Source organism: Rhipicephalus sanguineus, chromosome 10, assembly GCF_013339695.2.
Source record: "Rhipicephalus sanguineus isolate Rsan-2018 chromosome 10, BIME_Rsan_1.4, whole genome shotgun sequence".
In the NCBI taxonomy this organism is placed as follows: Eukaryota; Metazoa; Arthropoda; class Arachnida; order Ixodida; family Ixodidae; genus Rhipicephalus; species Rhipicephalus sanguineus.
The window spans coordinates 150,932,247-150,947,371 of record NC_051185.1 but is presented as its reverse complement, the minus strand read 5'-3'; the positions used below and the strand labels follow the sequence as shown (position 1 = coordinate 150,947,371).

At 46.2% G+C, this 15,125-nt stretch overlaps 2 protein-coding genes across 3 annotated transcripts in view; one reads left to right on the top strand and one right to left on the bottom strand.

The window, feature by feature from the left end:
- LOC119372593 (RPII140-upstream gene protein) overlaps window positions 1-1,398 on the bottom strand; it is a 31,125-nt gene extending 29,727 nt beyond the window's left edge. Inside the window, exon 1 of the mRNA XM_037643074.2 lies at window positions 1,017-1,398. Coding sequence (XP_037499002.1) covers window positions 1,017-1,159 — 143 coding nt within the window. The 5' untranslated portion in view covers window positions 1,160-1,398. The remainder of the gene's footprint in view (window positions 1-1,016) is intronic.
- A 98-nt stretch (window positions 1,399-1,496) lies between these two features.
- LOC119372592 (U1 small nuclear ribonucleoprotein 70 kDa) lies at window positions 1,497-14,033 on the top strand. Of its 2 annotated transcripts, XM_037643073.2 has the most exons (5): window positions 1,497-1,647; window positions 1,810-1,969; window positions 2,046-2,265; window positions 4,299-4,616; window positions 13,460-14,033. In XM_037643073.2, exons 2-5 carry the CDS (start codon window positions 1,848-1,850, stop codon window positions 13,607-13,609), a joined length of 810 nt encoding a protein of 269 aa, XP_037499001.1. In that variant the 5' UTR covers window positions 1,497-1,647; window positions 1,810-1,847; the 3' UTR covers window positions 13,610-14,033. The 2 variants fall into 2 exon arrangements, with proteins under 2 accessions (XP_037499001.1, XP_049275902.1); XM_049419945.1 differs by lacking the exon at window positions 1,497-1,647 and having other exon boundaries at window positions 1,655-1,969.
- The last annotated feature ends 1,092 nt before the right edge of the window (window positions 14,034-15,125 follow it).

Genomic DNA, 15,125 nt, shown 5'->3' with positions numbered 1-15,125 from the left:
ACGGGACAAGCTGCGATCGTGGGCATCGGCAGTGGGGTGTGCAACAAGGGAGCGCTTGCACACTTGTTTGCAGGACGAAAGCTGCGACGGTGATGCGATCTCCGTTGACGGCCTCGACCGTGCATTCAACAACGTGGCCTGCGTCGTACACCGCCTCGCCCCGACGAGGCACCGCGACCTTTCACAAGCTTTATGTACATACTTGTAGATGCTGGAGAACGGCACGCTTAGTGAAATATCGAAAGAAACACCCAAACTAATTAGCGTCGTACGGCGGAAACAAGATAACGAGCGAGAACACTCACACATAGTTTCACTTTCTTACCAGCAATGCGGCCGGTGGCATCGGCGCACTCGTCGGCCATCCGGGGCATTTCTTGGCCCTGTCGATTGGGCCGCAACTAAAACAAGTTCAAGATTACACTCGAAAACATTCGTTGCAGGCGTTAGTTGACCGTCGCGAGGCTGTTCGTTCGACAAAGTTTCCGCCTGAAGCAGACGGTCCGCATACAGGAGCAGTGGCTTCTGCAGCGCGGTTGAGAGCGGAGTGTCCTTGCTCTGACGTCACACGCGAGAGGGCGCCACTCCAAGATCTCGAGGCCAATAGGCCTAGTGCGCTGCAGCTTTGAACCTGCTGCAGCTTTAGATAGGAAGAAAAACATAAACATAAGTTAGCACAGCGTATTTACACACGCAGACACAAAAAAAAAAGAACTACGGTGGCCGTTCTTGGAGAACAGCGGCCGCCGCAACCGTAGCCGCCGCCTTGAAACATGCAGACGGGCCCGTAGGCGACAATCTTAACAGTGCGCCGCTAGCCCGATAGAGGGCGAGAGCAGTAGCGCCACCATACCAGCTCACGAGGTCTATACTTCACGGTGTCGGTGTACTACAAGAAACACCCGATAAACAATACAATGAACACTGCTGCACCCTATGTGATATCACGTGGGTTTCTAGCACTCTTATCCAACACACGTTTAAACAGAAGTGGACAACAGTTTCAATGCCCGTACCTGAGATCGAACATGATCTTCACACGGTCCATGCCGGTTTCGTTCGCCATAATTCTGCTCTCTTGATAGTCCTCCGGTCGAAACATCTCGCTCCGGAGGCCATCAGGAGAGCTGCTAATTTTCGAGTCGTCTTGAAGTTGCATCGCGATTCGTTTATGCGTCGCGTCGACTGCTCAAGAAAACTCACGATCTGTGAGCACGTATTCGGCCAACGTGCGCACAACGGTAATGCGAACCACGGAGTAATCCAGGCGGCTGCACGTCAGGACATTCTACGGTAGTTGCGTGGAAAGCTCAGGAACTTCAGCATGACTTCTCCGGCGCAAAAACCAGCAAAAACCTCGTGTTAGCAGACGGCCGTCTGAATAAGACGAACTCTTCTGGGCCTGCAGTTATTTTCACGTCTCATTTATAGAGAAAGCGAGTGGCCGTTGTTGGCTCGTGCGCTCCTGGCGGCTTCCCTGGCTTCCCTCCGGTGGCTTTTCTGCGTATTCGCCATTTTGATCAATGCTGCGGCGTTTACCTGCCCTTTAGCGGCAAGCGCCAACCTTCGCTCGACGAGCAAGAGGCATTGCATTTCTAAAAGCTTTAAAGCGAGTTCTGCGCAAGAAGGAACCGATCCTGCATCAAGGTGAGGCTTGCTTACGGGGAATACCGCGACCCAGGAGTCGAAGCGGCGGTGGCATAGGAGACGTTTGCATAGGCACTGATCGTCGAGCTGGTCCGATGCTGGGCTCTGTACCTTGCGCGATCTATTATGCGTGTCTCAACCATGGCCCGTCGTCATCTTCAGTGCTTTAAGGAGGAGCTCAGCCCGCCGGCGGCACAACGATGAGCATCGAGTACCTGCGCGAGTACGGAGACCTCATGGAGCCGGGCGACTACGACGGCACCGCGATGCCCGGACCTCCACCGCCACCGACCCGGGACGAGCGTCAGAGGGACCGTGACAGGTGGAAACTTTTCAAAAATACAGTCTGCAGGAACGTACGGCACTTGTCGCTCACCTTGGTTGCCGTTGTTTTGCAGGGACCGACGGGGCGAACGGAACCGAGGCCGGGACTACCGCGGTCGCGACCGAGACCGGGACCGCGACCGAATGCTGGAACGGGAGCGAATGTTGGAGAGGGAGCGGATGCTGGAACGCGAGCGTTTGATGGACCGCGAGCGCTTGGTAGACCGCGAGCGTTTGATGGACCGGGACCGCGTGTTGGACCGCGACTACTACGATCGCCGTGACTACGATACGGTGAGTAGCCCTTTTGATTCAGCCGGAGTGTCTACCATCCTGGAAGAAGACCCTTTGCATAATTGTAAAGCTAACGTTCATGCGGTGCAGTTAGCCCAACTAATGGCGGCTAGTCACTCACTGCAAACAGCGTGTTCAAGCGCAGTTTGCTTGCGCTATGAAGCGGGAAATGTAGACTCGGCTGTTTTGATATGAACACTCATAATAGACAGGCCCCAGCACGTGCAACTACGACCTCGTCTCCACTTGAAGGACGACAGGTGCCGCCATTAGCTGGGCTAATATGCAGTGCACGGAAGCGCACTTATGGATTATGAAAAGGCTCTTAGACATATCTGCAAAATTCGGGAGAATCGTCATGGAATTTTTTAAAAAACCTAGCCGGTTCATGGAAACTGACTATTTACATAGTGTAGGATGATCAGTGCAACCTTGACTCCCGCAAACACTCACTCATCCACCCGAGGAACACACACGACACTCGGCGCTCAACACTCAACGGCGGCGCGCTTCCCTTCGTCGGTCATAAACACGGTCGCCGAGGCTCTCATGCAGAAGATGAAACGTGGAACACAAAGGGATGGAGCTGCTTGGGACCCATTGGGTTCTAAGCTTCATGTAATGCCGTATGTGCACAAGCTCTCCCATAACCTGAAGAAGGTTGCTGCTAGGCATGGAGTGGCTCTGGTCTTTTCGGCGCCAGAAAAGCTAGCCAAGTTGTGTCCGCGCATTTGCGATAGCAAGAGACGCGGTTGCCTGAAGAAAAATGAGAAAGCCTACGTCAAATGTTCCACCGGAGTTGTATACTCTATTCCATTATCCTGCGGTAAAGAGTACATCGGGATGACCGAGAGATGCCTAAATGACCGGCTTAGGGAGCATGCGCTAAAGGTTAATAAAAATGAGGATAAGTATGCGCATCTTGTGGCGCATACTTCCGCATGTGGGTGTGAACCACGATTTACAGACACGCAGGTTCTTGGAAGAAGCTTGAAATCATCTGCACTTCTGCTGTTGGAAGCATATTTTATTGGAAAAAATAAGGACAATTGTGTTAGCGAGCCGTCGTTGGTGTTATATCAACAGGAAATATCTTTTCTCGAGGCAAGGATTTAGTGATCTGCTGGTTTATCTGCTTTTCCGTATTTCTTTTTCAATTTGTTTAATCTTTTTGCCTGGTGGGGTGGGGGCGCTCATACTTCACTTGTGTGTTGCTTTCCACATGCGCACCTTTTCTTCTTCATTGGTTTTGCGCATTTTTCTGTACCTATACAAGAGGGTCATTCAGGTGCAATAAACAGCTGGTAGTGAGCGCTGAGTGTCGTGTGTGTTCCTTGGGTGGATGAGTGAGTGTTTGTGTGACTGTTTGCGGGAGTCAAGGTTGCGCTGATCATCCTACACTATGTCGAATAACCAACTAGCCCAACAAAAAGTTTTATTGACTATTTACAGTCTGTACAGCCGTTCTGAAAACAATCTTTGCCTTTGATCAAGGCTTCTAAAGTCGCTCCTTTTTTCACAACCACAGTAAACGGCTAAGCAGAAACTTAAAAAAGAGACAGTGCATAACTGTTGCTTCTACAGATCTCACAGGATATCTCAATTACTATTTTGTGACGTTATTCATGCTGATAAACTTGTGCTTGTTTCTCTGGCTGACCTCGGCTTGGCTTGAAGGCATTCTGGTTTGGCCAGAAGCACTGGCCGGATCAAACTCATCGTCAGATTCGTTTGGCCAGAAGCATCGGGCCGGGTCAAACTCATTTGGTGGCAATACAATAGGCATCCTCAGTTCTGTACTCAGTTTATGCAAGTGTCCTTTTTTTTACATTTTTTTTTTAACCACTCGCGGGCTCGCTTGCAGTACACAGTCAGTTTTCCAAGCAGGCTTACACTAGTGGGTGAATATGCTCAGAATCATCACAGAAAGCCCGGAAAAGTTGGAGAATTCGGAAAAATTTATATGGTGGACACCCTGTTCAGCTCCGACTTCGTGCACAGCGCATTTAAACCATGCTATTCTGATTCTACAGTCGCCGGTCAACCGTGAAGTGGCGGCCCGTGATGTGGACTACCGCGACCTAGATGAACCGCCGGACCGGTACCCCCGCAGAAGAGACTACGACGACGTGGACCGTGAGCGGCCGAGGCGCCGCGATCGTGACCGAGACCGGGACCGGCCGTATCGTGACCATTCGTGGGATCGGGACCGCGGGCGGGACCGAGACCGCGACAGGGATCGAGACCGGGACCGCAGCCGGGACCGTGATCGCGTCCTAGATCGCCGCGATGAGATTCCAAACAGCACCATCATGGTTAGGGGCATGCCGGTGGACACGACGGACGCCGACGTAAGTGCTTCATTCCGCACAGTCTGCATGCTTGACTTCAGCTACAACACCCATGTGCAGGATAGGTGATTTGCTCTGGCAGGATTGAGTGATTTAGTGCTTTCAAAGGTGAGACAAAGTGAGGCATACAACAATTCATACTTCAGCAGCTGATTTGTTGACATTGGTGTGCTATTGTTGATTTACCGAGTTGGTCAAAGTGCATTCAAAGTGCAGCACTATACTCGCGGACAGCTTTTCTTGGCAATGAAGCAAAGGCTATGTGGGCGGAGCTACTGCACATGTACTGCTCTGCAAAGTAGTCCGATTCGGCGCGCCTTTCGAATTCAGTTTTGGTTTCGAACCTTCCGTATCTCCTGTGACGGGAGTTTGATTATTCGAGCGGCCGTCACAGGCTTAGACAGCCATTTGTTAGTGAAATTCGTCACAAGCTCCTTCGGAGAGTCGTCGGAAAAGCTGGAGGCTGACGAGAGCTCGCCTGAAGACGAAGACTCCATTTTGACTGTGAGGTGCTCGTAAAAGGTACGATGTTTTCACAGGCACAGTAACGCGAAATAGAACTGCATAAAGTAAAACAAATATAAATATCTCCTTGGTGCGCGCTAACCTTCTTTTCAAACAGCATCCCGTAGAAAATAAAGTAGTTATTTTTATTATTCTCACACAGAAAACACGGATGCAATTGTGGGACTACTCTTGATAAATCAAACTGATAATTTAAACTTTCGGTTAATTCAAACAAATCTTAAATTTTTGGTTGGCCCACTATGTTTTCAATGTATTTTAAAGCTGCTTAATTCGAACTGCCTCACTGCACAAATTCGGTTAATTCAAACTTTTTGCTTGTCCACGTCTGGAAATATCTGCTGCCTTTGTTGCTTCTAGCTGAACATTCACATTTTTCTGTTACTAACAAGCGCTAATAAAGCTGATTGCCTGCTTACAATACGGCCAAACCTTGCGCACCAATAATCTTGTGCTGACCGAGGGAAAAAAACTGTACGGTCTGGCCTTGATCTATCGCATGCCAAACATTTCTTAAAGTCACTTTCTCTGCAGTATGCCATGCGAGAAAGCGTCCTAAGAATTGGAAGGGGCTAGCAACTGTCGTGGGACGCAACACATTTCGTTCTTTAATTGCACACCCGTACATGCCTTGTATAATAACAAGTACCAGTATTATCGCTGATGTCTAAAAATTTTACTGGCACTCATGCAGAGCAGTCTATGATGTTGCTGCGGCACTGAGAAACAATAAACATCGCAGTGTTGGTGTGTTGCCCTGAATCATATTTATGAGGAGTTCTGATAATTCAAATAAAATCCTGAGGTCCCCTCATGTTTGAGTTATCGAGTCACCTGTATATTCTTCAGTGGTAGCACACGCGTAGTTCACCTCTTTAGCCTTCCCTTCATTGCCAAGAAAAGCTGTCCACGAGTATAGTATGCAATTCTAACTTGCCCAAAAAGCAGCACCCCTAGTGTTATGATGCCTCCAATTTGCTTTTGAGTACCTAAAAGAATTCTAACTGTACTGCTACAACTGATGGCAATGTCGTAGCTTAACGTCGTGCACGCATTGTCAGTGTAAAAGGGTAGCGAGTTGGGCGAATTGGAAAATACTCATGACGGCCAGCGCAAATGGAACCCAGACGAGACACAGCGACGGCACAGGGCCTGTGTCGTCGTTTCTTTTTCTCGTTCGTGTTCCATTTGCGCTAACCTTCATAAGTGTCAGTGTAGAAGCATGCATTTTGCTTTTGAGATGTGTTGCACTGTAGGTATTGTAGTTAGTAACGATTGCTGGCCCTCAGTTGCTGCCATTGCCAGAACAGCATACCTATTCAGTTGCAGCTCGACGTTGCACTATGAAAAGCAGCAGCTGAAATGTCGTGCGCAGTTCACCCACAGGATGATCTAGCTGATACAAACAAATGGAAGTAATAGTGTGGCCCCTTCAAAGCTTCATTGCTTTGGCAGCTCTACTTGTGCAGCCTTTAGAAGCCACTTCGAAGTAGTCCATCATGAATTGGCGAAATGTCTTTTCATCACATCTAGTATGCTGCACAGGCGTAGATAAATATTCTTGCATTTTCAAAGCTCTGAGTATGTTTTTCTTCTCGGCACAAGAGCCCGTTCCGAAAGGCACGCATGGTAGACAATAGTGCGTGAGTTATCTGTCACTAACGTTACGATGTGTTGCAAATTTCGTTTGCGCAGCACAAGCAACGTCAATTGGAGTCGGAGTTTGGATGCTTCCTATACCGATTTCAGCAGGATCGTGAATGGAGTAAAAATTGAAAGACCATTGCCTGATAGTTGTAAATGGTGTATACACTTTGTGTGGTCAGTGACGAGTCTAAGTGAGCAGCAGCAAAGGCTTCTGGGTGAAAAGCGTGCTTGGCTGTGTTTCCTCGTGAGCTTGCTATCAACGTCCTGCATTTTTATGCTTCATTGTCATTGACGTTTTCTAAGTACTAGTGTGGCACTTTTTGGCCCACGTGGTTCGTTGAAGCACTTGGCATCATATTTTACCTCATTTTAAAGAAAGACATGAGGACAAACAACATATGCTTGTCGCCAGGCCTGTAGCCAGGGGTTGGGGGGGGGGGGGGCTAGGCCTCTCCCCTTTCCTTGAAAGTTCGATAGAGGGAGGTATTTTACCAAAAATAAATAATGAAAACAGGTGTTTTTCTTCTCAAATAGTCAAGGCCTTCAGCAAGTGCCCCCCCCCCCCCTTCAAAAAAGAATTCTATGGGCCTGCTTGTCACACTTAATGAACTGTCATTACTACTTTTCCCAGCAGGATTAAAAATAGGGATTAAATTTTACGAAGTGAAAATGAACAGCGGCTTACACCCTCCCTTACTTCTATTTCGCACTTCAGAGCTTTGCGCTGCTTGTTATCGCCATAACTGTAAACCAACTCACCCACATCGCTATTCTCAGTACAAACTCGCCCAACTTTCTGTTCTTCTAAATCTCTATTCTATTAAGTCTCACAATTTGAGGTTACTTAGCATGAACTTTAATCTAAGTACATGGGTGTTCCTGCATTTCGCCCCAATCAAAATGTGGCCAGGAATCAAACCCGTGGCCTCAAGTTTGGCGGTGTTAACAATTTACCTACTGAGCTATGATGGCAGGTCTTACTAGGCACAAAAACAAGCTAATTTGGATGTAGGGATTGCTTTGATTGCATTCCTGCAATTAAATGTTTCACGAGCAAGGTAGACAATGGTGCCAGTTATCCTATTAAAAGGATGCTGACTGTAAAAATGCAGTCTTCTTGAGAAATACAGTACACATAAAGTTCCTTTCCCTGTTGCAAAATAAGTGTGCAAAAAATGTGGTGGGCTCATTTGTGAAGGACGCTTTGTCTTAAATGAGCAGTGACACACGTGAGCGCATTTCATTGTGCTGTTCAATTTCTTGTAAGTGCCTCCTCCAGTTTCACTGCTAATTTCTAGTCAGAGGCGAATATTCGAGCACTTCGAATACACATTTCAGTATTCGAATTTAATATTTCCGAAATTTAAAAGTATTCAAAACGAATGAATACACTCAAACCTCATTGTAACAAAGTCTCATCTGACACGAAAATAAGTTAATTAATACAAAAATTTGTTATAAACATATATTCGCAACACTGTATCTATGACAGGACTATTCTTCATTTACTTCGTTAGAACTAGGGGTGTGTGAATATTCGAAAGTTTCGAATATTCGTCGGATATTACATTCGAAATATTCGTATTCGATTCGAAAATCGTATATTCAAAAAGTTTCGAATACCGTATTTACCCGCATAATTTGCGCCCTCGCATAATTTGCGCACCCCTAATATTTAGCCAGCTTTGCTAAAAAAAAATATTTACTCGCATATTTTGCGCTCCCCGCCCCGCTCGAGCCAGCTCGCCGGCGCGCGCAACGGCGCGCGCACGGGGCGAACTTTGGACGGCCGCGCCGCCGCGCCCCGCGGCCCGCACCGAGCAGGCGAGCGCAGTCATACACAAGACAGGCTGCGAGTGCGAAGTCCCTTCTTCCGATTACTTCGTTCTATTCTCTGGAAACCGCCGAGACCGTACCAACCGTTAATCTGTTCACCGGTTGTCGGAACTGTTCGAGCGTTCTCCCGTCGTGAGAATGCATGCACGCGACACGGCACGGACTACTTTCTGCATCGGAGGCGTGCGAGGGCCAGTCGCGCCAACATTTTCCCGCGCTGCGTCCGCGCTGCGACGCAGCCTTCGTTGATTTCGGAAGTTTAGGTTTCGCGATCAGCCAGTTGCGTTTTCACTGTTCTCTTACGCTGAGCTACAATAACTATTCGGCAAAATTCAAGCTCACTGTTATAGAATTTGCCTAAGGAAACGGGAACCGTGCCGCAGAAGAGTTCGCTTTTTAATACAAGACCGGGAAGGAGACCGTTCCGAGGACCGAAGCATGGAAAGTTTCCTGCCGTTGAAGAATACCTTTTCAAATATGTGCGAGAGCTTAGGCGCACCGGTATCGCCGTGCCGTGGCACCTCGTTACTCCCAGCATTGTCGCGAAGAGCTTCAAGAAGACGCCTCAACCATGGGCCTCAACGCACTCGACGGAACCAAGGACGACGCGCTTTGGGAAAGCGGTGACAGCGGCCGCGGCGATGATTCTCAGTCGGACTTCTCAACTAGTGATTCTGACTAGACCGCGCATGACCGAATCTGGCTGGTTAAAGTACGTGCTAATTCTGTTAAAAACCCTTCGTTTGCGCTATAATTTATTTTCTTCTTTAATGTATTATATCGCGCGTGTTAGGACTATATATTGTGCGTTATTTCAGATGTGCTCGCGAAATCTCCGCGAAATTTGCGCACCCCCTTTTCGGAGCTCCAAATTCGCGAAAAAAAGTGCGCAAATTATGCGAGTAAATACGGTATTCGATAACTTCGAATATTCGAAAGATTCGAATATGCGATTCGATTATCATGCATAAAATAACTCGTCTTCTGCATTTCTGCGGCGTTCGTATCGCTAAAAACGTTACCGAGAGGAGCGATAAACATCGTAAGTACACGGAGGCACGATATCTGCCTGCGACGAGCGCCCCAATACGTATGATTTATTGCTGGTGCATCTCCGACGTGCAGCGCTGTTGGCGATCATGTAACCGTACATTTTCAATATTATGCGGCCGTAACGTGCCGCACTACCACTTGTACTCTATGCGAGACCACTTCTGAAGAAAGACATTGACCCACGTGACTGGTGGCGTACTGTAGGCACCTTCAGATACCCCAGTCTGGCAAAGCTTTGCCCCATGTAACTCCCTATACCAGCCACTTCTGTTCCAAGCGAGCGTGCCTTTTCAGTGACAGGGGAAGGGGGGGCGGGTGTTCTCTGTTACAAGAGAGCGCCTGCTGCCTGATCATGTGGAGCAACTCATATTTCTTCATGATAACATGTAGTCATTACTTTCATTTGTGCCGTGATATTTGGTTGTGTTGTGGTGTGCATTGTGCTAGCCTGGACATTGTGTTCTGGAGATAGCAGTGTATGTTGTGTTGCCAGTCAGACTGTTAATGTTTTTTTTGAAATAGCTACATGTTAAATAAAATATCGTTACTGTGGAGGCATTTTTCCTTTGATATTCGATTCGATATTCGAAGGTGGATATTCGTATTCGATTCGTATTCGAAAAATTTGATATTCGCACACCCCTAGTTAGAACCAATAATTCATTATATTGCGGTTTGAGTGTCCTATGTTAGTGCATGTACCCCCCCCCCCCCCAAAAAGGTGGTTTGACTGTTTTGCGACGATGCTGTGCCATGAAGCCGCCTTTCTAGGGCAAATCCGCACCCTTAACAGTGCCCTGCTTGCAAGCAAGCGGGTTTTGACACTTGGCACATTTTCCACAATGCTTTTGGTTTCCTGTGGAATTTCCCTCATGCGAGCCAAGGCGATAAGACATTTGGCACACTTTTATTCTAGCAAGCACCCACAGACAAGGCAAGACGTGTGCAGAGAACAGAAAAAAGACATATAATGATGATCATGTGACTTTCATTGCACAATCAAATCAAGAGCATAGTAAAATCTTAAACATTCATGGGGACTCTGTGTAACTGCTGCGACTGTTCTGTTGCGGCCACAACACTTAAGGGCTATTAGAGAATTCCTTGTATCAGTCTTCATACAAATTCTTTTCATAAGCGTTGGTGAAGAAATTAATGCAATCAACCCGTTTTTTCTTGGTGTTTGTGATTGCTGCTTGCAATTGCGAAATACACCCAGCCTCCTCCCTTAGAAAGTGTGGAAAATGCAAAGTGACAAATTGAACTGCCACAAGTGTGGCAGAGTGAGAGGCCATTTGCTGCTGCATTCTAGATGCATCACTGTCCACAATGCATGTACTGGGTGTTGATCTGTCTTGTCAGCAGTGTCACCTCATCTGCCTTGTGTTTGCTTAATGCGTACTACGCTCAATTGAGACATACACTTCATGAGTAAATTAGGGTCTACTTGGCAGCAGTTCTTTGTGTTCTATTACATTGGTTGATGTCAGACTCACGTTTCACACCCAGCAGTCAATGCTTGAGAGAGCTTTTCACGAAAACATTCACAACCGGAATATTGCGTCACAAGTGACGGAAAGAGTCGGGTGTGTGTTGCGTGATTTGATGCAGGCTTATAAGGGTAACACTTCTGAGAAAGATCCTTGTGCAGCACTTGTAACCCCATGACAATGATTTCGTCTACTGCCTGTGACGGATATGACGTTGACGTGTGGCACTATAATCATTGGTTACAGATACAATGTGGAATTATTTTCTTATGAAATTGCGAGTACTGAGAAAGGGACTACGGCGTCGTGCATTACAGGCATTTTAGTTACAAAAGGTGTGCCTGTGATGGATGTGACAATGTGTGGCACTGTAATCATAGCTTAAAGATATACAGTAGAACTTCAGTGGTACGATTACGGCTCATGCGAATTTCGGAATGATACGCATTGTCCTGTAGGTCCTGGCCAAGGCCTATTAGCCTGCAATGTAATGGAGTACGGTTGTTGTGAACCGTTCTTCACCCCACGACGTTTGATACAAACGTACGCAACCGCGCAGGTTTGAACAGGTGCTACACGCACTGCCGCGAAAGACGCGTGGTTGCAGGAGCCCAAGCGCGGGCATTTGCACCATGCTGCCAGTTTGTCAGGATCGGCCATCCGCTAGCAGCGCGTGGTATCCTCCAAGACTGTGCATGCGAATCTTGGAGGCCCCAATGCGTCTACGCGTGCCTTCATGTTTCGATTACAGATGGTGTTGGCGTCGACATTTTTTATCCATCCCCAACGTGTGCGTGCTGCTGTGCTCGAGGCAGCGATGTTGTACTGTGCTTGCACATGCCTGCCACATTGATGCAAATCATGTCCTCGCAGTCAAGCATCTTATGAAAGGTGGATGAGGACTGAAAAAGGAAGGGGAGGGTCTTGGCGAAGGAGCTAGGCTTCGCAGTGTCAACATGCATGATTGTTGGGAACGCGCACACCTGCCAACTCTCCGATTTGCATGGGAGAGACTTTAATTTTGAGCAAACCTCCCGAAAAACAGCCCCTGCATCACCGCGATAAGAAAATAACAAGGACAGCGGTTCTAAAATGTTCTGGCTTTCATCCATCGTGTGCAAAGTGCTCCATAGGTCAGTTTCCCCGCAGTACTCTAGTGTCATGCAGAAAAGCGTACTAAGATTAGGAAGGGGCTACCAGCTGTCATGGGTCTGGTAACGCATCTGGTTCTGCGCACATGCCATATATTTACGACTACAAGTATTATCGTTGACGTCTAGAAACTTTACTGGCAATCACTCAGAGCTGTTCATGATCTTTTGCCAGCTATCTTTTGTCGCATACTGATTTTCCATGTTTTACCCCGCGAGATTCGTATCACCGAGGTTTTATTGTAATGTGCAATTTACGTTCACATGATATTTAGAGTACTGAGAAAGCAACTAAGGCGTTTCATTTTACAGACATCTGAATTACAAAATGCATAATGCCTTTTCAACATGGCAAGAACATGGCTTGCCAACCATGTCTTTACCAACAGTATTGGGACAATAAAAGTGATGCCGTGGCCTCTAGTATCGGATCACTATGGGATCAGAGGTGATGGTGACGCCACCATCTGAGCAGACTTGGCGCCACGCACATGAAATTCTTTTGCATAATAGTGATGCTCTGCAGCAGTCCATGATGCCATGGCGAGTGAAATGTGGCTGATCATGCTAAGCAAATGTGTAGGGTGAAAATGTCCTGTTTCTAAGGCTTAAAATGTCAGCCTTAGAAAGAAAAAAAAGGTCTGCTATGGAATCTGCTACAATATGGTTCCCGAAATTGAAGGGGCACCACGCTCTATAATTCGAACAGTGTTGTTTCTCAGCGCGAGTTCGTGTTAGGTAAAGGCAAAGGGATTTGCTGCATGAATATCTAATTTCATGTAGGCATGGGTTGTATGTATAATAGGTGCAGTAGATATTGTGCAGAAAGTGTCACAGCTTAAAAAAATAGTGCCAAGCCCAAGGAGTGAGGCTAGTTTTGTAACTCTTTCATTGCCTGCTATGTGTGAAACTAAGTCTAGTACATTGACTCAATCTCTAAAATAGGGGCCAGACGTGTTTTTCTGTCCATTAACACTTCTGTCATTCATACGGAATCATGCTTTTGTTTTCTCAGTGAATTAGTAACCAATGTTCGAAAAGGCAACTGTATTGTCCTTTTATGGCCATGAGGGCAGACACTCTCATTGGCCAGAGAGAGCCGACAAATGACTTGTGCTAATCCGTCCTTTTGTGTCTGCAGCTTCGAAACGAAGTGGTTCGCTATGGCCTTGAGCCTAAGGACATCAGACTTATGAAGCGCAAGGACACAGGTGGGCATCTTTCTTCATTTTTCTTTTCTCTAGTGTGCTACACAGCAGTTTTTTGTGACTATGTATTCATGTATGATTGAGTTGTACTGTTTTGTTTTAGGATCTCTGCATTGTTTTTGTAATATGTTGTTCCGTTCTTTATACGCTCAACTCATTTTCTGATATGATTGTTTACATCTGCTCATAGCATTTGCAGATATTTCCTTCGACAAAAGAGAAAGTAATTTATGTGCACCTGATGTTTTGTTGGTATCACCGCTTTTCTTGTTATGCATTCCTTTACTTTCTGTAGGCAGAGTGTGGTTTTGCAGAGAATGATGCGTGAAATGCACGTTTCTAGTTTTAGAGATCATGTCCGAACGAACATTGACTAATACCTGTGTAAAAGTAGCTATCTGATGTGAAGTTTATTACAGCTAAACCTCGATGTAACGAATTAAATAATATTGCAAAATGTGGAACTATACAGAGTCCACATTACAACACAGTGGGGTGTCAGCATGATCTTCTGTGTTCCTGTGGCAAGGAATATAGCATTTAGGTGTGCCCTTGCCCCCCAGCCATTGTTTAATAGGCACTGTCCATGCATTGCGTGATGGATTTGAAAGATGTGTTTGTCAAATCAGCATATAACAAGCATTTTACAAGAAGAGCAGCTTCAACATTGTGCCTAAGTTTTCCTTTGCGGTAGCAGTGAAACTTTTGTTATGTCGAAGTTGCTAATAAACACAGCTCATTATGGTGAGGTTAGAAATATGTGGTGTTTCATGCAGTGGAAGTTATAAAATGTTAAGTGCTGTATAGTATTGCAGAAGGTCATGTTATTGAAGTTTGTTATGTCGAGGTTTAGCTGAAGTAATGCTTTGAACTACGTGTCCAAAATTATTAATCTTTCTTCTGTGGTGATCTAACAAGTTTATTCAGCAAAGGGTCCAATCGGCAGCGTCATGAAAAGTGTTTGAAGTGTATTTCATCTTGGTGCTTAAAAGAAAACATTTGCCGTATAAAATGAATGACGAGATTAATTTTTTAGTAGCTTTAAGCAAGCATGTATTCCTAACTCACAGAAGCACTAACACAGTGTGTAGATGCAATGGTAAACACTTGGTAGCCTAAATGGGCCCGTTTTATCTTTGTTCTGTAGAAGTTCTTTGAGCGGTGTAAAAAAATGTCTCTAACTCCTTTCAAAGCATTTCAGCAGTTGCCACTTTGAATGGTTCTTGAGATTGATGGGCTATGACTGAAAGTGACTTAGATCAAGTGCAAATTTGTTTCAAGTTTTTGTATAAATGTGTTGGATGTGCTCTGCTTGAAGTTGTTTCATCGTGACTTCAGATATTGCAGGTTGCTTTTGGAAAGTCAAACTGCGTTTTCTCCTCATTGTAGGCTTTCCAGGGGGAATTACGATGCTGAGAGGTTAAATTTTTATTTGTGCTTCAGTTATGTTTTCTGCTAGGAGTGTGCAAATACAACAAAGTGCCTAAATGGACAGGGTAATTGACTTGGCTTTAAGACATAAATGGTATTCAAAAAATAATAATTTGTGCCGTAAAAAGCTTTTAACATGTAATCTGGCAGTCTGCATGTGACTGCAAT